We start from the raw sequence: 22,838 nt of genomic DNA, 5'->3' as shown, positions 1-22,838 counted from the left end.
GAATTGTTCGGGTTGCATTGTGTAATTTGTACACACACAGTTATTTATCGTTGACTATTCTGCCCAGTGTGCTTCAGTGGGGATATGACTTTGATTTGTTTGTTCCGCTAGAGTACTGGCTGAATCTTCACTGTACTCAACCCGCTATTGTTCCACTCATAATAAAAGAAAAATCGGCAAACTACTCACCGAAGCTCCGGAAACATACGGCTCTAGAAATATAGTTCTTTTTGTCGGAAGTAAACAAATAAAGCTTCTTTTTTTTTTTTTTTTGCTGATGTGGTCAATTCATATGACGTGTAGATTTTTTATGTTTCACGTTAGCCCCTGCTTCCTGAATCGTTCAGATGTTAGCATACCATCAATGGGTATTGTGTGTACCCATGTGCTGTGGCAATGTGATTGCTATTGTGAAGCAAAACAAAACAAACAAACAAAACATACACATTGGCATCGTGTGTGCTACTATTTTCTACAATATATACACTTCCTGAAATCCTGTCAAAGATGAGCTCATATGTGCATTAATTCTGACAAAATAGTCAAAATTCGTGGCGCAAATGCAAGTTAAATATAGCCCTAGTAATGTACTACTTTGTTCCTCATTGCTGGAAACCAGCCTGGTATGATATGAAATATTTTCATGCGATGCACGATTCTAAAAACAAGATGAAACTTTAAAGCTTGGTATGCTAACGCTAAGCTCCAGTTTAGTATTTCCCTCTGAAAAACATCAGGGAAGAACTGTCAGTCTACAATATAATCAAAGGTTTTCAAAGGTGACCTTTTCCTAAAAGAGGTATTTGCCGCATAGCATATTACAGAAAATGAAAGGTTTGGTTGACATGACTGATTTAGAGTCCGGGAATGTGAATTCTCCATAGCAGGCATAACTCAAGCAATTCCATTTAGCTGGGGAAGAATTGTAAAATGAGTAAACTGAGTCGTTGTTGTAATCAGGGAAGCATGGCAGTATATCTGCAAGTTAAGGACATCGGCGTGCCTATTTTATGTTTCTGTATTTCAAATTCTGAAATGTTATACAATCATAAATGTAAGTATTTGCAGATACCTCCGTGTAGTTGCACTGAGCATATCCACAACGCAGACAAAAAATAAGACTGCATTGCCCATACACCTCTACGAGCCCTTCCAAAGGGGGATTGGCTAGTCTCATTTAAATCCTTTTTTCGTACAGATTTTTTTTCAACCAATTGAAGGCCGATGATTTGCGTACAAAAAGCGCGTAGCCAATCGTGTAAATCTTCTGAAGTCCGTTTCTAAAACTTGAACCAATGTACGTGTCCATGTAATTTACATATTGGAAGATAAACCAATCGCTCTGTACTAGATAAAGCAATTTTTCACTGAACTGTCCAATGGTCAGTAGGAAGGTAGAGGTTGAGGTCTGCATATTATTAACATGTTATTATTGAAGGTGTTTAGATATTGATCCTGTATTTCGTGTTAGTTACAAACTCGCGTCTTGGACACCCAGTTTAAACTGTACTATTGTATACACATATACGTTAGGAAAAATCGCGAAAATGCCTAAAAGGAGGGTAAGCTACAATTCAATATTATTTTTTTATTTTGATACAAATATACATTTGCTTTTATTTTACATAAATATCTGCACTATTTAGTTTAATCAGTGTGGCAAAATGTTTACTGGTTGGACGACAGTAAAGTTTTAAAATGTTCATGCGCGTTGTTTGTGTTTTTGTGTAGTGATGCTTTAATCGCATTTTTTATCAACTGAAAAGGTTGCTGGTTAGATTTCGAATTTCCTGGTATGTTTTCCTTCGTCGTAGCTACTTGCCTTAACCTCCATGACTGTTGGCTTACACAAATGGTTGTTTTATTAGCCAGTGTCTCTTCCTGCCGAATTGTCACCGCGCCGTGCGCACTTGTGCGGGTGAATGTCATGTAGAATAACAGTGATGCACGCCGGTCTTCGGCGTTGACCACACTGAGAGCCGTTAAATTGCGTCAGTGTACCAGCCGCGCGCTGGCTTGACATGTCTTGTTTGAGTGCAAATAAATTGTGCTTTGTGGATTTACGTTCGTTTTCGCCCGCGTTCGATGGAGGCTGTCGGTCTTTTTTTAAAAGCCATATTTAAACCGACACCCTCTTCCTCCTCCTACCCTCATGTTTCAGACCCGTATGTAACCAACCACTGTCAGTCAGCCGTGCGAGCCCGTGGCTGTGGGACGGGAGGGGGCTGGGATTTCAGACAATTGCTACAGCGAACAGAGCGACGAAGCTACGCAATTCGAACAACAATGCGCTCGCGACGTTTTTGCGCAGCGCTACGCAACCCAAATGTGGCTCATTTTCTGTAGAGGCTGAACTACACGCTCGAGACAAGCGTCTAAATCGTTGTCCTGTATATACGTTTTTAAAAAATGTTTCTGTCTCCCTTCGCAATCCATTGGGTTAAGGCAGAGGGAGCGGTAAGGGGGAGGGGAATCACAAGATTACTATGATTAGGCAAACCGTATCTCTTCTTCTCCGATCCCGAGTTGGCCCATATGTATTTGCATACGAGTGCAGTCATTTACATATTAATAGAGCCGAAGAACTGCGTGTGTTAAATTTCACCATTTTACCCCTGAACTCGGCTCACCCGTAGAAAGCCGTGGAACTGCAACGAAACAAAAGTAGCCCAACAAATGTCTGTGTATTGGCTGGGTCTACGTTATTTCCCCTGCATTTTCTAACGACCGTCAAAAGCTCATCTTGCTGTTGCCGAGGCAATTTTAGAATGCGTCATTCAGCAACGATGTGATTTTTCTCATGGGAAATTTATTTCACGCTTCGCTCCTCAACCACGTTTACGGAAAAAAAGAACCCTAGCCTATTTTGTCCGCATCACTTTTCTGTTCACGCGAGGTCACTTTTTACGCGTGCCCCTTTCACCTCCAATGCATGATAGTGAAGCGAGATTTATTACACCAATACACACAGTCGGCAACACACAAACACACGTACTGTCGTCTAAAGCAATATACCAGTAGTATATGAATTCCGTCGAATTAAATGGTGTGTTCATTGTGTTAAGATTAAGGATTTATTTGATATTTAGCTCCGATTCAGGCTGAATACATGGCGGTTGGACCGATGACACAATTTGTGTATTATTTCAGGAGATGTTAACATAGGAAAGGGTTGCGTAAAATCTTCGTTGACATGATAGTCGCCAGTTCTAACTAATGTGCTTTAAAATGAGATAAGTGCAATTTGCAAAAAGAATTTGATTTCCAAATCAGACAGGTACTTCCTAGTGAAATGGCACAGAGTTGATGGTTATATGAGTTTACTGTAAGTCATGAAGCATTTTCTTTGCAAGGAGAGAATAGCTTAGCATGAGGATTTGTCAAGGAAGCAACAAATGAAAAATGATATGATTAAAAAAATAGGGCAAATAATTACTTGTAAATGATGGAGTACCGCAAAACACATTCTAGACACAAAGGTATTTTTTTTTGCTTAATTTTTCTTTGTTGAAATAAAGAATTGTTTGCAGTCATGAAAACTCCAACGTCTTTTGCCAAACCTTTAGGAAGAGAATACTACTACAGCTCCTCATCCTACTGCTGTTGTTATTACTACTATTACTCCTACTTCTAATAAAGATAACAATGAAATATGCATCTTTTTTTAGGTTTTAACAACTCTCTTTATTGAGAAAAGGACACAGAGAAAACCCTCTCAGGAAATTTTAAAGTTGTAAACAAACAAATGGGAGTCTTAATTGAATATATACCACCAATGTTTCACAGGCTGGAATGATGAGTGTTTGAATACAGTGTTTGCCGTGAGGAATCTTCAATTTTATGGGCAGTGGATCCTTTCAAAACACAAAACGACCAATGGCAATATGATGCCGGACCAGCCCCGCGTAACGTGGAGAAAGACATGCCTCAGTACTGTTTGATTGAAATGGCAGGGACCCGCCAAATTAATTAAACAAAACTGGCAAATGACAGCAGACGGCCAATCTCTTCTGCATAAATTTGTACACCGTTGTTAAGCCCCAGGGGTACCTTTTAATTAAGAGGTTGTCAGGGAAACAGTCTTTATATATATATATTGTTTGTTGTGGCCTGAGACTGCCTTTTCAGCAGGAGGCTCATGTGTGTCAGGAGGCTGAACGGTGGTATACTGAGCTAAAGTGGTAAAAGCAGGGCTGCCCAACCCTGTTCCTGGAGGTCTACCGTCCTGTAGGTTTCCACTCAAAGCCTAACAAAGCACAGCTCATTCAATAGCTGGAGCAGGGGCTGCCCAGCCCTGATCCTGGAGATGTACCATCTTGTCGGTTTTCACTCCAGCCGTAACAAAGTAAGCCTCATTCAACGGCTAGAGATCTTGCTGAGCCGCAAATGAGTAGAATCAGGTGTGCCAAATTAGAGTTGAAATGAAAATCTGCAGGACGGTAGATCTCCAGGAACAGGGTTGGGCAGCCCTGGTTAAAAGTGAACCAGTCTTTGCTACGTTAATCAGCTAACGAGGCACCGTTAAGCATCTGACTGATGTGATAGTCCTGCTGAACCACTTTCTCACTTTAAGAGCAAAGCGAATTTCTGCAATAACAGCAAATGACAGTGAGGTCTTTCATATGCGGATGCAACAGCATTTATCAGCTGTGATTCTGAAGCTCATCGATAATTTTATTTAAAATGTCAGTTCAAGATTGGGTTCATTGTATGATTATATAATCAGCAGCTCACAAAACCCGTAAAATGGACCCTCCTTGCTCATCCCTGCTTTAGGCCCATTTATGTTTATAGCGCTGTTTCCTTCTGTTCTTAATTGATCTCAGAACAAGCTTAATAGATGGATTCAGACATATAGTCCAAATGTTTTTGCTCAGGCTCCCTTTTGGTAATAGAAAATATTTTAAAGCCCCCCCCCCCATCCACCCACCCACCCACCCACATACATCCTATGCTGTTCCTCTCTCTTTAAACCCTCACTGTGCCCCTCCCTCCCGCCTTTTGGATACCACTGATATAGTCTGTGAAATATTATGAATGATTATTCTTTGACTAATGTCATCACTAACTCACTCAATGGTCTCACACGAAGAGGAGTGAGCTTACATCATATCACCTGTGCAGTCTTCTTACTGACAGTATTGAACATGTAGGTCTATGACCTGCATGCACAAACTAGTCTCACCTTAATGTCATTGTGGCAATGACGGTGTTGCCATGGGTACAGTCCATAACACTGGCATATTTGTTTGATGTTGGCAGAGTTAATGCTACTTGCTGATTTCACTGGAAAACTTTTCAACTGACTGTCCTATGAATTAAAGGAAGACAGAAACACTTCCATTTTTCACTTTTGATTTTAGGTTCTGTGTGTATCTGGGGCAATCAGTTGCATCTGTTTTATTGCAGTGTCTTAGTTAATGGTCAATAAATGGTCACCAGGCAAAAAAATGTGCCTGTGTTTATAAATTCAAGTAAATGAATCACACATTATGGAAGTTAAGGGCTCGTGATTATCATTCAGTTGTCTGTTGCTGATTTATATGGAGAAAATGTTGACTCTTAATCTGAAATATTCAGTTAATGATTAAAGTAAGCCTCAGATTTGTTTTAATAACCCTGACGTACTGCATTTTGCGTCAACTATAGTGACAGCTACTGATTGGACAGAAAGGTATCATGACACACAAAAAAAATGGGTGGGGCTAGAACTATCTGTCAATCACTGACTTGCGTGAACCGTTCAAAGTGTTTTGCTCCTCTCAGTAAAGCACAATTGGTTCTAGTTAAGTGAGTTTCTGTATAGCATGTGGCTGCTTTTATTTGGCGGTGTCACAATACGTCATTCTCCCATTGCTAGTGAGTTGCGGCACTCAAAAAATGCCACACTTATGAATAAAATAAGTGTTTCGCTATAGCGGCAAGTCTAACCGAACAAGCTGCAGTGGATGGGCGGGGGCGTTTCGTTTGCGTCGGGCGTTGGTGGCGGGCGCCCGAGTAACGCAATTTTTTGTCTTTTTGTTTGCAGTCACCAGAAGAGGCCGATGGTGCGGCAGTGAAAAAAGAGGTGAGTTGGTCGCTCTTGGCGCGCGCACCTTGATACCTGACGACGAACAATGGCCTGTTCTCGATTTGGTAGGCTACAGCATTTACGGGCTTTAAATGTCCTCTCTGGCCTTATTCCGGAAGTTTCGTGGGTTTAGTTCGCATCAGTTTCACCTTTTAAACTGTACTAAATTCTGGATTTAACCCCCTTTCTCCTCGAAAAGGGTAAAAAATTTAGTCTTCTCTAAAAGCATGCAACGGCATGGTAAGCAAATGGCCCCTATACTCTTTATCTCCCCATACTCTTTATTTATCATCGGTTTCCATAGAATGGAAAACAAGCAGCCTGTGGACTTCAGGCAGCAGTTTACAGGACATGCAGGCTAGTTTAAAACCTGACCAGTGGCAGACTGACAGGGCTGCCATGTCTCCTTTCCCTGAGTTAAAACGCGTGAGAGCCTTGCGTTTGGCCTCACTCACAGGCCAGGTCTGTTATCCTGACGGCTGCGATACGTGGTCATGGCTGTGTACGGTGTATCCTACACGTCTGAGTGTCTGCAAATGCCTTTTTATTTATAGACCTCTGCTGGTATGTGTGAGTGTGTGTGAGTGTGTGTGTGTGTGAGTGTGTGTGTGAAGGTATGTGTTTGAGGACAGATGCACAAACACACACACACATACATACATATATGTGTGTGTGAGTGTGTGTGTGTCGAAAGTGTTTAGGCAGAGCAAACTAATAAAAGGTCTACATATTGGGCTGTGTGAAGCATCTGAGTTGTGCTGTGGCTATCAGCAAACAATAAAACCAGAATTGTCATGGGAATTTGATCTGGAGGGGGACGGAGATACAACAGACAAATGAAAAGATAATAGAAGGACAAGAGAGAGCGACAGAAGTGCCAGTCGCAGTCTGAATTAAAAACAACGATAAAACTATCGGATGATGGCGGGGGACATGTCCGAAATCCGCATTGCGGCTGAAGGTCTCCGGAGTCGTCGAGCCCGTGTCCTAGCCGAGGAAGATGAAGGGCCGTGGGGTTTTCGGGGGGTGCTCAGAACTTTTCATGGGGGGGGGACTTGCCCCCCACCCCCAAGCATTTCCTGGGCTTGGCACGCGCTATGATGTCGTCTGTCATATCGAAATCCAGGACCACCTCTGGCGGGACTCAACTGTCCTCGCCTCGCCCGATGGGTCCCCTATGGGTCCCCTATGGGTCCCCTACGGGTCCTTATAAACCGATAAACCGTGGGACCCCCAGCCCCGGCCTCCTTTAGCTAAGGTCCTCTCTAATTACACCTCAGGGGCCCTTTGATTTGGATAAAGAGTCACAGGCCGCATTCTACCAGGGGAAAGAGAGAAAGACTACAGCCTGCGGATCTTGTGTTCGTTCCAGCCGTTCCGAGCGCTAATTCGAAGTCTTTCTGTGTTTCAGCCAACAAGAAGATCCCAGAGGTTGTCGGCGGTAAGTTTTGAAGCTTTTTTTCTTTTTTTCCACAAATGCGTTTAGAGGATGCAAAAACGTAAAAAAAAAAAGGTCACAGGAGAACATGCATATAGGCAGATAAAGTGTTTTAAATGTATTTGAATGAACACTGGCTCTGATGAGGCTGGTTTTATAGGGCTGGTTTACACAGAATTATACCCCAGTCTCACTTATACCCCGACAAACTGTTGTTACACCGTTTACATACTGTACGTATCCAATCAGCGGCACTGTGGTCACATTTTCATTGGCCCGCTTTCCTCTTTGTCTTTCAGAAAGTGTCCGAACCGACACCGGAGCCCAGGCCTAAGAAGGCCGCCGTCAACGACCCCCCCCACCCCCCGCTACGGCGTTCAGAACCCCGTCCGACGTTCGCAACCCGCCAGCGAGGCGTGTCCCGCTCTTCCTCGCTCGCGTCGGTCTGCAAAAAAAAACACGGTCTGCTCCGGGAGGAGTACGCATTCTACGCTCATTCACTCGCACGTTTCCTGTCGGGACAAGAAACCTGTGTTCCCGCCACGGGTAATGTAAGGCCGCAAAAACAAAACAAAAAAAAAACGCGGCAGCAGAGATTCACTGAGCGGATCCAGCACGTACGGCTGCTGTTGTTGACTGTTTCTTGCGTTTACATTCGGGCATTTAGCGCACACTGTTATCCAGGGCTACTTATAAAGTGCATGGGCAAAGGTTCGGCTAATAAGCAGTGACAATGCCTAGTCCTTAGTATCGCAAGACGTAATAGCATGTAGTAGTCACTGCGTGGACCTACCCAGATTACACTACGTGCTATTGTAGGTGTAGGAGGGGGACTGAGGACAATGTGCTTTATTCCTTTAAGGCGTGAGATCACAAAAGTGTGATTACATCTTTCTTAATTGAACATTCTAGTGCTGACGTCACAATCGCCACTGTTGGCGCTGAATGCAACTAGAACACTGGCATAGAATTTTACAAAAACATTCCAAGGGAACTAGAAGGCAGGATTAGAAGGCAGGTGGGTCTGAGAGCGGAGCACACGGATGTAGTTTGGGGCAGGGCCAGTAAGCCCACGGTAAACACTCGTAGTTTGGGCGCTGGTTGCGCTACGGTGGGGCGTAAACAGGCGTGTGTTCTCCCCGCCCTGTTGCTGGAGGGCGCTCGCTCGGTGTTTACAGGTTTGCGTTTCGCCCAGACGCACGATTCTGCCGAAAAAGCCGCAGCTGATTGGAGGAGCCTGGGCTCGGAATGCGATCGCAGAGAGGAAAAAAAAAAAAAAAAACAGGAAATCAGAGTGAATCGGAGGCATTTGAATGCCTGCCCACTTCTGGAGAGGTGTGTCTGCAGATCCAGTGGCAAAGCCATTCTTAAGCAGAAACTTATTTTTTTTACTTGCTTTTTTTCTGTGATCTAATTTTTTCAAATATGTAAATAAGTGTGTGTGTTTTCCAGAGCGTGGATTTTCAAACAAATTCTGTGGCAAGAGGTACTGTAGAGCACACTTCCCAAGAAGGAATTCATCAAGAAATGCATCAAAAAAAATTATATATATATATTCATGCATAAATGACTCCTATGCGGAACACACGCCCCTCAAAAATACTAATATGTTCTCATGAATACAAAAAGATTTATGTCAGATAAAAAAAGCCAATTACTGGAAACCTTGCTGTTATGCCGTGGACTTCTCATTTACAAAGAAAAAAAGTTACAAGGACACTGCACACTAATTAGGCTTAATGGATTACAGCTCCTGATATTAAACATTGGTTGCGAGAGTGGCTGTCACATGCTTATAGATATTACCCCATTCTTAGGAGACCCATTTGCATGCTGGGAACTGTAGTTCAGCAGTGGCACACAAACAAAATGTGGCTCAATGGCAGAACGTGCTGAACATTTAACTAGTGTGAAGTCAAGCATTTACGGGACAAATCGTCAGGGCGATTTGGTAGAATTTGCTTTGCATGTGGGAGAACGCTCTTAATAGGGGCTTACAGGTAGAAGACAAAACCTGCTGGATCGTAGTCTGCAAGGACTGGACTTGCGCTGCCGTGTCATAAACAATTAGCGTTACCAGTGCTCGACGAGTGCCGGGTAGGACTAAACACAGAAGCCGAACAGATGGAGGGCTGTTTGCAGTCTGCAGCTCATCAGATCAAACTCTAAGTTCATAATTTGCTGCAGAGAAATCCCTCTAATTCCTCGTGTTTAGCGCTAGCCTCAGTCCGCTACCGCTGTGACCGTGCAGTACACAGTGTGCAGTTCTGCGTGCTTAATTTTGCTGGGGGTTTTTTTCGTTGTTGTTGTTGTTGTTGTGGCAGAAGTGAAATTCAGCTCCACTAAATGTATTCACGCACGTCTGCTACAGTGGGGGGGAAGGGGGGGGGGTCCTTTTACACGTTTCGTCCACTCGCTAACAGGAACGTTCCCAGCTGGGTCATGCGCTGACGCAGTTTTCACTGTTTCTAGGTGTCGCGTGCTTCCTGCTCCAACCTGGGTTTAGCCCATCGCTGAACGTAGCCCATCGCTGAACGTAGCCCACCGTTGAACTTAGCCCACTGCTGAACTTAGCCTACTGCTGAACCTAGCCCACCACTGTACTTAGCCCACCACTGAACTTAGCCCACTGCTGAACTTAGCCCACCACTGTACTTAGCCATCCACTGAACTTAGCCATCCACTGAACTACATTGCTGGGGTTTTGCTGTGCAACGTAAATTAGCTCCACTAAATTAGCACCACGTGTACTTGGGGCAGCCACTGACTTGGCCTACACTGTACTTAGTCCACTGCTGAACTTCCCAGCGCACGCTGAACTGGCCATTCACTGATTCCTAGTTGCGTGACTTCCGCTCCACCTGAGTTTAGCCCCACTGTAACTTACCCGCCACTGTGAACTTAGCCAATCACTGAACTTAACCCACTGCTGTACTTAGCCCTCCACTGAACTTAGCCCACTGCTGTACTTAGCCCACCACTGTACTTAGTCCACTGCTGAACTTAGCCCATTGCTGAACTTAGCCCACCACTGAACTTAGTCCACCGCTGAACTTAGCCATCCACTGAACTTAGTCAACCACTGAACTTAGCCCATCCACTAAATGTCAGTTGGCGAAATATCCAAGTGAATGAAGCTGTTGCCACTGCACGCGCTTACTCTCTGTCACTGTCTTGATCTCTGTCTCTCTCTCCGTTGCTCTCTCTTTATCTGTGTCTCTCTCTTTCTTGCTCCCTCTGTCATTCTCTTTCGCTCTGTCTCTTCACTCTCTCTCTTTCGTTGTCTCTCGGGCGTCGTGGCGCACGTTTCTGAGATGAGGGACGTCAGCTTGTTGTCCTCTTGATCCCTCACTTTTGCAGAAGGCGGCGGACGACAAGAAGGGCAAGAAAGGAGGGAAGGGGAAAAAGGAGGATAAGCCAGAGGACGTGCCAGCGGAGAACGGCGAAACCAAGACAGAGGAGGTAGGGCGTGGCACTCTAGCGTTACTCCCGATACTAACGACCTGGGCATCCTCCCCTGACCCCTGAACCCTGACCCTTGACCTCCATTTCTGAGACAGCACTGCTTGTTTTCACATGGTGGGCCTGCATGTGTTTAACGGCCTTTCTCTCTCGATCCCCCCCCTCGCCCCCCCCCCCACCAGATCTGTGTATCTCGTTCATCTGTTAGCGTGTCAGCCTCAAGGAGTGCCCCACCCAGCTTGCTGTCAGTCAAAGGGCACACTGTGACTGTGAGAGTAAAGGGTAGGCTACCTCACCCCCCCCCCCATGCCACCCCCCCCCCCTCCCCGCTGAGTGCTGTGTCTTAGACGTTTAGCGGCTTTATGGCTTGTCGAACGCGTGCTCTTGCGAGCCTGACCGCCGACAGGAGACGCCAAGGTGAGGCGCTGTCTCGTGAAGCTTGGTACTGTGCGGTGGTGATGGTGTACGCACATGGGTATGGGTGGGGGGGGGGCGGGCGTGTGTGTCGTGTGTGCTGTGGTGTGTGAATAGCAGGAACACTCGAGCTGAGAAACAGATACACCGCACCTTCCGCACTTGACGGTATTTTTGGGAGAGCTGCAGTTTCCATGGCCACACAGGACGGGTGATTAGCGCTGTGGTGGAGTCCGAACAGCAGCGATATCTCGAGAAAATTAGCTCTTCAAGTTTCCCCTCGATTACTGTGTGACTTCAGTGCTTCTCCGCCTTCCGGCTTTTTTCTTGTTTGTTTTTTTCTTTTTCTGCTGGTTACCGTGTGGAGAGTGTCACAAGGAAGCAGCACGAGTGCATCTGTGGATGGTGGAGACTCATTTCAGGAGCACTGACCCCTTGGTAAACGCGGGTCATTTCATTCGATCGCGTTAACTCATATCCTGACCCAGCGATACGGACACTGCCACAAAGATGCAATATTTTTGGATATATGACATTTTTTCATGTATTATCTTAAACGAGGGAAGAATTTAATCCCTTCAAGCCAAGACCAGAACAGCATCATCCACACACTTTTTCGGTGCTTGGACTCCACCCTTCTCTTTCGCCAGTTTCAAATCTACACCCTCCACAGACCTCCATGCCTGCAGGGGGCGCTGTTGCCAGATAATCTTTTTTTTTTTTATTCACTCTGGGGTGCTATGGAAAGAGCCGGCCGGCGCTGTTCTGAAGAGAGGCCAGGCCTTCGCAGGCAGCGGCAGAACCCGTGGAACCCCTGGCCCAGCTAATCCCACCCTAACCGGGAAGAACCGGGAACCGGGAACGCCAGAGGATTCCTGCTGCTACTAACCTGCTCTCCCTCTCTCCCTCTCCGACAGGAAACTGAGGGAGCCGAGCCCGCAGCGGAGGGGAAGGAATGAGCGGGACGTCTCACACACAAAACTTTCAGTTGGATTTTATGCACCTCTTGTACAATGGGAAAGAAGGATATTTTTTATCAAGTATTTTGTAAATGCTAATTTTTTTAGACCCCCCCCCCCTCCCCCCCGTGGTAGTGGGATTTAAACCAGTTGTACACTGTTCACACTCTCATTCTTCGGTTAGCGCCTCTGTTCCTTAAAGCCTCCTCTTCACCTCTTCAGAACCCAGCACAAGGCGTGAGCGGTTTGTTTTAAACATGGCCGACGGCAGCGGGCGGGGCGAGACGGTTTTGGGCCCGGCGAGTGCCGCAGGGTCACCAGCAACGCTATCACGGCTCATTTCCTCTGCAGCTCCGATCTCCACATCCTGCACGGCCCCTCGCACTCTGTCCTTAATTTCGGGCAGAGAATTTAAGCGGGTTTACGGGCTACGTCGTTTCTGTGTGCGCGAGAGTGTCAGCTCCGGAGATTCTCATGAGAATTTTTGTAGCCGTTATTTTCGAAAACGCGACAGGAATTTAGACGAATGACCCCCCCCCTGCCGCCGCCGCTGTGTAGATTTTGTTTTACCTTTCCTGTAGAGCTTGTTGGGACTTGTGTATGTTTTCAGACAATTTTTTTAAAGATTCTTATTACTGTGACTATTTTAATCTTTAAGGCAGTTTTACATAGCAATAATGAGTGGTGCTTTGTACTAAAAGTTTCTGTGGTTGGCAAAAGCAGTGCAGATAGTTGTGATCATTCACCGCCTGTTTGGGATTTACTTCCTGGAACTATTTTAAGAAAAAAATAAAAGAGAAACTTGTCTTGTTTGCAGTGTGAATTCGTGCTCTGATTGTGAGTTTTTTTTGCACGCATACAACAAGCCAATGAAAAACCGCAACACTCTTAGGATTGACAAATGCCACGTAACACCAGTATAAAATTTGATAGATTTGACACAGACACCAAGTCAGAAGAGTCCATGAACATGTTTCTGCTAATTAACGGAATGTCAGGCAAAAAATGTGGGGAGATAGAAAAGGTTATTTATTATTTATTTGGGTGAACCTGTTGCTAACAGTAACTAGAGCTGCTTGAAAATTTTTTTAAATGTCAGGTAGGTTCAGGAAATATAAAAAGACCATTCAGAAAGTAATTTGTGTATTAGTGTATCTCCAACATAAGATTTTTTAAAGAGATAAAAAAATAAAGATAAAGATATGCTTTATTACATTTACCTTATATTATTTGTGCATCTGTGCACAAGTAAATGCACATTTGAACCTTATCAGGCCTAAAATATTGTTCAAATTCATAAACAAAATAAGCAGTAGGCCTACATTTGCCAATCAGCAAAATAATGGACAACTCTCCTACCTGAAAATATTGGGCATGGATTTGCATGTGATTCGCATCATTATAGAATTTTTAAACTGGGACAATTAAAGAAAACTTGAGGGTGCAGAAGTAGTGTTTCGACTTCCTGTCACAAATGAAGCCTCGCTTTCCCCAGATATGAGTGCTAATGTTATTTTCAGGCTCGGGTACTGGAGGATATGGAGTGGCCAGAACTGAGCCTGTGGCCTTGTTTTTTTTTTAAGTTGATTTTTAATATCAGTTTTGCAGCCCATAAGACAATTATTTACAGACATAATTTTTTTACTTAAATACCTCACAAAGATTGTATATTACTTCATGTTGTTATTTCTGAAAGGTATTTTAAAGAAACAACACTTTATTGTAAAAAAAAAAAAAAAACTGGGTGGTAACTTTCAGCTAATGGTCACGATTTATGCATGAATTTACATGCTAATGAGAAGTCACGTATAATTCAGGACTGCATAAGAGTGCTTCAGAAACAAAATATTTAATTTAACAGAAATGGTAATTTAATTTGAATTCAGTCCGACAGGACTAAGGGGAGACAGAAACAAACCATAGTAATCAAAATCTCTACAATTTCTTTTTAGTGACATACTGAACTAAAAATAATTGCCCCCCCCCCCAAAAAAAAAGTCTACATCTGTGTAACTATTTATTTATTGTTCCTGGAGTCAACAAATAATTACTGATGGATGTCAACTCCATCCTCTCAAATGTCTTTTAGCTGTTTGGTTGATCAATAAAAAAGGCACAATTTGATGGGTAAAACAGAGAGAGGCCCCCACAGACCTGAGTTCAGTTGTTTTTTTTTTACACTACGATGAGAGTGGCTGGAAAGGAAATGAGTTTGATTAACGGTTAATCCCGCAGTGTTGCCCAGCCCTGCGTCTGGAAGTCTCCTCCACCTCCTGTCCCTCGGGCCCCAGCCATGCGTCTCTGTGACGGGGAGTAAAGACGAAGGACGTCTTTATTAAATCTAAATCTGATTTTTTAAAATTAATTAATAATTTCTTTTGGAGGGCTGTTGCAGTGACTTGCCTTTATCTTTGGGGTTTAAAATGGGGACTCTGCTCATAGAATAGTTTACACACACACACACACACACACATATATAATATTCACCTTTAGTTTATTCATGAATTCATTCGTCGTTTAGATTTATTAATAGGTTTTAAATATCTTGTTGCCGTTCAATGTACTGTATTTAGAAGTGGCGACAGTGTACAGATGTACTTTTTCCTCCCGCCAGTCCGAATTTAGAATCTTCAGATCGATCTTTCAGGTTTTGCACAGTGTGAAACGCGTTTGGAAAACGAGGCTCGGCATATCCGCAGCATTCCGAGGGACGTGAGGCGCGGTCCTCTCCCCCCTCTCCCCTGGCCCGTGGAAGAGCCGGCACCTATGACCGGAATGCCTAAAATCTCTCCCCTGCGCCTTTTGTCGAGTCTTGTCTGCTGGAAAGCTCCGGACGCGCAGAGAGGGGTTTGCATTAACCCACAAATACCATTCATGGGGGCTGTATGGCACCATACAGAAAGCACCCCGCTCCGGAAAAATACAACTGCTGATGTTAGAAAGTGAAAGGTCAGCACTGGGACAAGGGGTGTCACGGGGGGCCCGGAGGGGGGAGGGGCCGACGCGGCAGGTCAGAGCCTCGGGCTCTTCCCATTGGCTCTCCCTCTGCTCACTCATGAGCCCGAGGCCAATAAATCTCTTTTTAACTATCCTGCTACAAAGCAGCCTTTTTTTGCATGTGCTGCTCATCTCTCTTAACTGGAGTGGTGCAGTTAAAGCCAAACAGGCCATTACACTATGTTTCCCAAAATACAGTCATAGCTGATAAAAGAATAGTTTTTTTTTATGGATATGATGCATCATCTGCTAAATAAAGACGTGGGCAATAGTACATTCCTATCCCATTTGGAGATTTTTTTCGGTTACACTCAGAGAAAGATAGCCTTGGAAGGATATGTCGTCCGTACTTCAGTGATGAACACTTAATTCTGACACTAAAAGTGGGGTTTTGTGTGTTTTATATATTTATCAGAAAGAAAAGCTAAAGAAAGTGCTACAGAATTTTGAAAACTGTCAAAATGTTAGAAGGGTAACTTTGACACCTCATCCATCTCATGAAATAATGAGACCTGTCCTGCTGATTGTTCCATCAGCATTAGAATGTTCAGTTAAGAGCATTCTAATCACATCGTTGTGATCACACACCTTTAAAGGGTTAATGTGGCTCAATAACAGCCGGTTGAACTGAGGCACCTGGGCAACGCTGCTACCTGAGAACAGGGTCAGTGGTCTTCTTTGACCAGTCAACTTGCGGGGTGGTTGCCCCCGGATACACCACTGACACTGCTGTGGAGGCAAGGAGCAAACCTGCCCCCAAGTGATTGTTACCTGTCATTGCATGGAGGTGGGGGGGGGCGTACGTATTTGGACAGTGACACAGTTTTTGTTTTGGCTCTGTGCTCCAGCACATTGGATTTAAAATCAAACAGTGAATATGGGGTTAAAGTGCCAGCTGTTGGCTTTAAATTAAGGGTATTTCCACATTCACATCAGGTAGTTCCCCCTCGAAAGTATGTATTAAAAAAACTGACACATAAGGCAAGCAGTGGGGAACAAAATCAGGTGTCATAACCAGTGGACCGATGTCAGACATTAATTTCCTGACACCAAGAAGCTTCTGAAAATAGTGTTACAACTTCAACAACAACAACAAAAAAGGTTTTGTCATTAGTGATTCCTAAATTATCGTTTCAATCGTTGCACTGAGGTTCATGGTAATTAATGATTAACTGAGAATACATGACCCCTTCTGACAGACAGATTCATATGACACAGGGGCGATGATGATCTTATTTACGATACACTTATGAAGGAAATTAACCTGGTTTTTAAAAAAATGTGTTAAGTGAGGTTCATAACATTTAGAGCTGAGCTAATCATAGGTTCAATTAAGCATTTATTGCTTGCAAATTCATCTGCTGGTTCCTATTACAGACAAAATAACATGAGTTAGTAATGACATTCATTGAAAAGGTTATTATTTTCCCACCTGCCTCATTCAGTGCTTACTGAATCTTCATTCATCGCACAAAGACAATATCCTGCACACACACACACACACAGACCTTTGACTCCAGTGATTGATGGGAGAATGTTGCGACTGTTAACATCTCATTTAAAAGGACCTCCATTATGGATTTTGATTATTACAGGGAAAACAAACTACTAGTGCATATATATATCAGATATGTCTGTGTGTCACATAAATTAATGAAATTATCCACCCAGTTTAGATGTGCAGTGTTCTGCTAATCCCTTCTGCTCGATTGCTCTGCAGCCATCAATGCTGCTATATAAAGCACTTTGAGCTGCTCTATATGAAAGGTGCTAAAAACAAATAGATTATTATTATTATTATTATTATTATTATTATTATTATTATCACAACACTGTAATATTTTCCCTGCACTCCACATCAGGGTCTGAAGATGTGCAGTGTAAATACTGGATTGGTGGCTGAAGTCATCATCAGCGTTTTTCCCAAACTACATCATGTTTGGTGTCCTTTTGGGGGAATGTTCAGTTTTTTTTTTTTCTAGGAGATTTGTTTGCGATAGAAAACTGTCAATCAACTTACACAACTTTTTGCATAGCATTTGCATTGCATCCATTTATACAGCTGGACATACGCTGAAGCAATGAAGGTTTAGTACCTTGCTCAAGACCAAAAGACCAGCTCCTTACCCATTATACTACACTGCCACCCACAGCAAAGTGGCTCACGTGCACAAGCCACCTGGAACCTGCCAAAAAAAGATTTCCCACAAACCCAAGGGTGCTCTTAAGGGTTCCGGTGAGGTTCTGAGACAACTAGCGGATGGCATCAAGATGGCCGAGATTTTGGAGGGGCAGCTGGCTAAGTGTTCTCCGGACCCTGCCCAGGATAAGCGGGTATAGACAATTGATGTGGGTGGCCGAATTATATATTGATATGACCCTAAGTGATTGGAACCTTGTGAATGTGAATTTGCAGAGATCACGCCCATTTAATCAAGGATGTGCTGCTTCAAATAAAGGAGAACTGAGGATTGATAACTGGGGGCGGTGTGTGGTGTAATGGCTAGGGCATCGGAAACCGTATTTTCAACCAGTACAATTACAATTTTTTTTCACAAAAAAAAGACAGAAAAATAAATACACAAGATTTGGTAGACTCAACAACCGTATCCTTGTAAATGTGAAAATATGCACACTTTTCGCCCCTGATTTTTTAATACATATTTTGTTACATCAACAATCCTGGCTGAAGAGGAAGGGAGTTGATGGACAGTGTGATATATAACGGGTAATGTCCTGGACCTCAGATGGTGATGGTAGGGCACCGCTAGCTGTTCCAGAACCCTAATGAAGGGCTTACCTATAAATCCACACTGCCACACACCAGCACAGAGAATGGCTTAGGACAAGACTATTCAACTGGTGGCCTGGGGGCCGAATAAGGCCTGTCACACAGATATTCTGGGCCCTTTGATCTCCGAGAATAAAAAAAAGTACTATTCAGATGCAACAAAAAAAATTCTATGTCTGTGTCCCCAGTGTCAGAACACCACCCACTAGTGAAATGAAAAAAATATGTAGCCTAATAGCTGTGCATATGTATTTAAGGAGACATTTAAATTTTTTTAATACACACATACAGTAGCTACACCATATTTATACACTGCTTTAGAAATGGTTCGTGGAAATTGCTGGTCCATGTATGCCATTTTAAGAACCTGTTCACCAGGTATAGGAGTAGTTCAAAGAACTTGGCTTGGAGAATGTTTATTGTGTAAAAGTTCACACTGCATGAATATAGGCATATTAGGATTCTATTGTGTGAAGTGGATAATAAAAATAAAAAATAAAAAAAACAACTGAAAGTTTTTAAAATGTACATTTAAAATGTACAAATTTCAAAGCTCTGAGGCAATGGTGTTCAAAATAAATGAGCTCAAACCATAAAAAATTAACTGGCATGGAAATATAGGTCAGGGTGTGATAGGACGGTTCAGTGGGTCAACTTTTACCACCGTAGCTTTTCTGTTTGTCCAAAACTAACTCAGTCGGGAATTATCAATGTGTAAATGTTACGTTCAGTCTGTAATTTCCCAATAATCATTAAATTAAGTTTATTTTAAAAATCACTGTAAATTTTGATACTGCAAAATAGATATATTGGTAAAGGACCTACATTCATCATTTCAAACAGGCTACCCATCGACGGCTGAGTGTATAACTTGAAATCACCCGTTACGCACTCTCCATATTGTCTTTCATTAACAATTACTATGCACGGTTATAGCCCAACCGTCCGTTAAAACAACGGGAAATCGATTAATAAAATGTGGAGCTGATATGGGCCAGCACTGTCCTGTCCGTTGCCTTTACAATAATAATCATGTACAAATTGATAGGTTTTCGCCATCTGCACAGTGGAATGTAGTAGTCCACAAATCACATCTAATAAATATATGTCCATATTGTCCTTCCCCTGTTATTGCTGTTTGAGTTGGATTCCAGTAACTCACGAGGTTTAATTCATTACATTCCCGTTTTTACAACCCTTCCCCCATTTTACACCAGCTTACATTTCGGGAAGAAATGGAGGGTTTCTGAACAATCATTTGCACCCCAACTCCGAATCGTTTTAAATGAAAAATCGTTTTTTAAAACGCAATCCTAAATTTATTGCAGTTATCAAAGCCGCACCTCAACACTAAACAAAAACAATTTAGTGTTTTGTATACTGTGAGAAATGTTTCAACGTCTGCAATATGGCAGCTGCTAAGCAAGCTAGCTACATTGATAGCTATCGCCACCTCGACGGCTTGCTGGAGAATGTTTACAAGGACTCGAGTTTAAACAAACAACACGAAACAATAATGTTAGTGCCTGGAGCAAAATAAGTAGGCTATATCGTTATTTGTTGAAATAACTATTTCTTTGCAACACGCTTCCTTTTTCTCCAGTGTTTCCGTTCTCAACCACCCTCAACGTCCCTGTGCGTGCGTAAAAGAAACGACGTGGTATTCCTACGCAAAGGGCTTGTGCTGTGTGTGTGGGGGAGAAGAGAAACGAAAAACAAAACAAAACGAAACAACCTCGTTGACACCAAAAAACCGATGAGAATGTACGATTGATATTTCTAGTTTATAAATATTTTGCATTATTGGTGAACTGTCCGGTCTGTGCGTCTAAAGCCCGTCGGCTTCGTGGGGACTATATACTGAAACGCGGAAGAGAAAAACACGACCGGGTCTGCTTGCTCACCCTGCCTGTGTGTTGGCTGAATGGAGGAGGAGAGACTCTTCCTGGTGAATAAACAGTGACAGCTATAGGGCACACACTAATACCCATTTCACAGCACAGGCACACACCTTATCCTTTACAATAAACACAAAAAATGGCTTCTGACAGTAAACACGTCGCGCAGTTGAAATCTGGTGAGTATAGAGGGTTTGAAATAGATCGTCGAAAGGTTTTTTTTATACGTTCATTTGCCCACGACGTCCTCCTTCAGTCTAATGTAGCTCATGTATTTTTCGCCTCGCAGAGCTGTACTTCCTAATAGCCCGATTTTTGGAAGCTGGACCTTGCCAAAACGCAGCAGAGGTGGGTAAATTGGTATTATAGATTTATTTACAACATCCTTACGAAGGATTTTTGAATAATTTCGTGTTTTTGTTCGGCTTTTCAGACCCTGATTAAAGAAGCGCAGGAGAAGGAGGTAAGCAGCACAGGGCTTGCTTGCAGTGCATCTCGCTGCACTGTACTTTCTGATGTTAATTTAAGACAGATTTCTCATTTAATTTTTAAAACACTCAACTGGACGCATTCTACACTAAAACAGCACCGAGTTAACCTTGTAATTTGATTATAGCTGCTGCCGAAAAGAACAGACTGGACGGGAAAAGAACACCCCGGGACTTACGAAAATTTGGTAAGGGATCTCTATAACCGAGAAAAACTTTTTTTAGTGAGCAAAATAAAAATTGAATTTCCCGCAATTTTTAAATCAGGAAAAAAAAACTTTGTATTGTAATAGCGTAAAAACTAAACACACTAGGTGTTAAAGGTACGTGGGGCGTGCGTCCAGAATTCCCATTGACACTGGCGTATGAGTTTGGTGACAGGCATGTCCAAAAGATTTAAATAGTTTGGAAAAATGTACTAGAAATAAAGATACGTCATGAGTGTTGTGCTGTAGGAGCAGTGAGGGACCGGAGGAGGGACTATTGCGCCAGAGTGCCCGAACAGAGCAGTAACTAGAGATGGAGGCGCTCTTCTCAATGTAATTCAGTTGCAGCCACACTGTTAAAATACACAACACGATGACTGACTAGTTAAAATAAAGCATTAGGATTAGATAAACGTGAAAGGAGAATGCACAGTGGGATGAAGGAAAAAAAAACTTTTTAAAGGAAAATGACTTGTTTTGTGTTCTGGAGATACATACGTGGAGCAATTTTTTTCTGGAGCGTAAACAAACGGAAGACTTTTGATTCTGAGTGGATCTTTTTGCAATGTAAAGGTAATATCTGATTATTATTAATTATATTGTTTTAACAGTATATTTTGTACAATCAATTAAAAATGATTTAACATGGCCATGGCCATGTTCCATAAAAATGCGTTTTTTATGGACCATTTAACACAATTTATTCAGTGTTTCAATAATGTGTAAATACTTTGTTAGTATATTTTGAGGAAATTAATTTTATACTCTTGTTCGGTAAAAGTTTGTACTGAGAACAAAGCCAGTAGCCTTCAGGTCTTCCATTTAACCTAAGTAATAAAATAAATACTTTAATTGGAACAATTTCAGCATTTAGAACACACTTGTTTCTTCGTAGTTTCACTGAGAATACATACATCTATCGATGTATCAGTAGATGCAATATATAGCCTACTATTTAATTTTTTTTGGGTAGAATTTATAACGTGTCCGTCTTTGTTTCTTTAGCATATTTTATGATTTAATGATACCGTGACCTCCTTGAACGTTTTCAGGTATTGTTCGTTCTTGAGTGCATATAAATCATTGCTGTAATTGTTATGTTCACCAATGTTAAGTATGGGTCATTCAGTTTGAAATAAAATCGGAAATCATGCAATCTTGCATTTTAGGGCTAAAACAATGGTGTGAACACGTCTCGTCTAATTTTGAGTTTCTAAGCTAAAATTTAATTCAAAGACCTGCTAAAACTAATTATTAATATTATTGTTATTATGGTTATTATTAATAATAACGATAATAATAATAATAATAATAATGTCTTTTACGTATTCACGCTGTGTTTAATGTAGGTGACATTGATTGAGACGATGCCTGTTGTTTAGGTAATGGAACCATAGGCTTATAATTACGTGGGGTAGACGGCACTTCGTAGCACAATAATTGTTCAGTGTAAGGATCTCTAACGATCGGCTGCAATGAGCAGCCTCGTAGACGGAGGTGTGGGCGCGTGCCTCATCAGCTACGGAGCGGGGATCGTGTTGGCCGACCAATAAGATGATTTTAAATGCAATTAAAGCGACATTAATTATCAGACAGGCGCAGGACGGGGACTGCTGAATTCGCTGATAATGGGCGTTTTGAAAATGGAAATAGCGTCGTGGAGTGAATACAAATGCGTGCTGCTTTTCTGTTATCAAATTACAGCTTTCGTGAATATTATGGGTGTTTTTTTATCATTAACTTACAATTTAGGAAATTGATATTAACAGTCCTGATGCACACTAGTTAAACATTATTCAAAATATCTCTATTGCTTGGCAGTGTATGATAGATTCTTAGAGTTCATGGACAGAAGAATATCAGCAGTTTTACAATAATAATAAAAAAAGTATTTTAAAGTGAATTGTATCATTAACATTGTTGAGATTTACAGTTAAATAGGTTAATCAATTGCCACTTTGGATATCCCTCTGGGGAAAAGATTAGTTGAAGTAAAAGTGAGTTCTGTTCAGTTAGTGGACCGTATTGCACATCTCTCTGGGTTGAACTTCGTTATTTTGTCTATGTATATTTTGTGTAAATCCTGACAGTACACATGTACACAATGGAAATGTA

At 42.5% G+C, this 22,838-nt stretch overlaps 2 protein-coding genes across 9 annotated transcripts in view; both read left to right on the top strand.

Annotated features, from left to right (window-relative positions):
* Positions 1-1,365: 1,365 nt before the first annotated feature.
* Positions 1,366-13,166, top strand: hmgn3 (high mobility group nucleosomal binding domain 3). Of its 2 annotated transcripts, XM_064340566.1 has the most exons (7): positions 1,366-1,562; positions 6,029-6,067; positions 7,482-7,511; positions 7,808-7,857; positions 10,868-10,970; positions 11,153-11,252; positions 12,302-13,166. In XM_064340566.1, the coding sequence occupies exons 1-7, from the start codon at positions 1,548-1,550 to the stop codon at positions 12,307-12,309; spliced, it is 345 nt and encodes a 114-aa protein (XP_064196636.1). In that variant the 5' UTR covers positions 1,366-1,547; the 3' UTR covers positions 12,310-13,166. The 2 variants fall into 2 exon arrangements, with proteins under 2 accessions (XP_064196636.1, XP_064196637.1); XM_064340567.1 differs by lacking the exon at positions 11,153-11,252 and having other exon boundaries at positions 1,375-1,562.
* A 6,286-nt stretch (positions 13,167-19,452) lies between these two features.
* The window catches only part of phip (pleckstrin homology domain interacting protein), a 60,789-nt gene continuing 57,403 nt past the window's right edge, over positions 19,453-22,838 (top strand). For 6 of the 7 annotated variants that reach the window (XM_064340565.1, XM_064340562.1, XM_064340564.1 and 3 more), the window contains exons 1-4: positions 19,454-20,208; positions 20,319-20,377; positions 20,463-20,492; positions 20,646-20,705. In XM_064340565.1, the coding sequence (XP_064196635.1) occupies positions 20,169-20,208; positions 20,319-20,377; positions 20,463-20,492; positions 20,646-20,705 (189 nt within the window). In that variant the 5' untranslated portion in view covers positions 19,454-20,168. Of the gene's footprint in view, positions 20,209-20,318; positions 20,378-20,462; positions 20,493-20,645; positions 20,706-22,838 lie in introns of all 7 variants that reach the window. The other variant, XM_064340561.1, reaches the window with a different exon arrangement.

This window comes from Anguilla rostrata, chromosome 6 (genome assembly GCF_018555375.3).
Source record: "Anguilla rostrata isolate EN2019 chromosome 6, ASM1855537v3, whole genome shotgun sequence".
NCBI lineage: Eukaryota > Metazoa > Chordata > Actinopteri > Anguilliformes > Anguillidae > Anguilla > Anguilla rostrata.
This window is presented reverse-complemented; position numbering and strand designations above follow the sequence as displayed.

What these genes read in the sequence shown, in the direction of transcription:
- hmgn3 (XM_064340566.1), top strand. An exon ending in CCTAAGAAGGCCGCCGTCAA is followed by an intron (nt 7,858 to 10,867) that starts CGACCCCCCCCA and finishes CTCACTTTTGCA; the next exon opens with GAAGGCGGCGGACGACAAGA. An exon ending in GCGAAACCAAGACAGAGGAG is followed by an intron (nt 10,971 to 11,152) that starts GTAGGGCGTGGC and finishes CCCCCCCACCAG; the next exon opens with ATCTGTGTATCTCGTTCATC.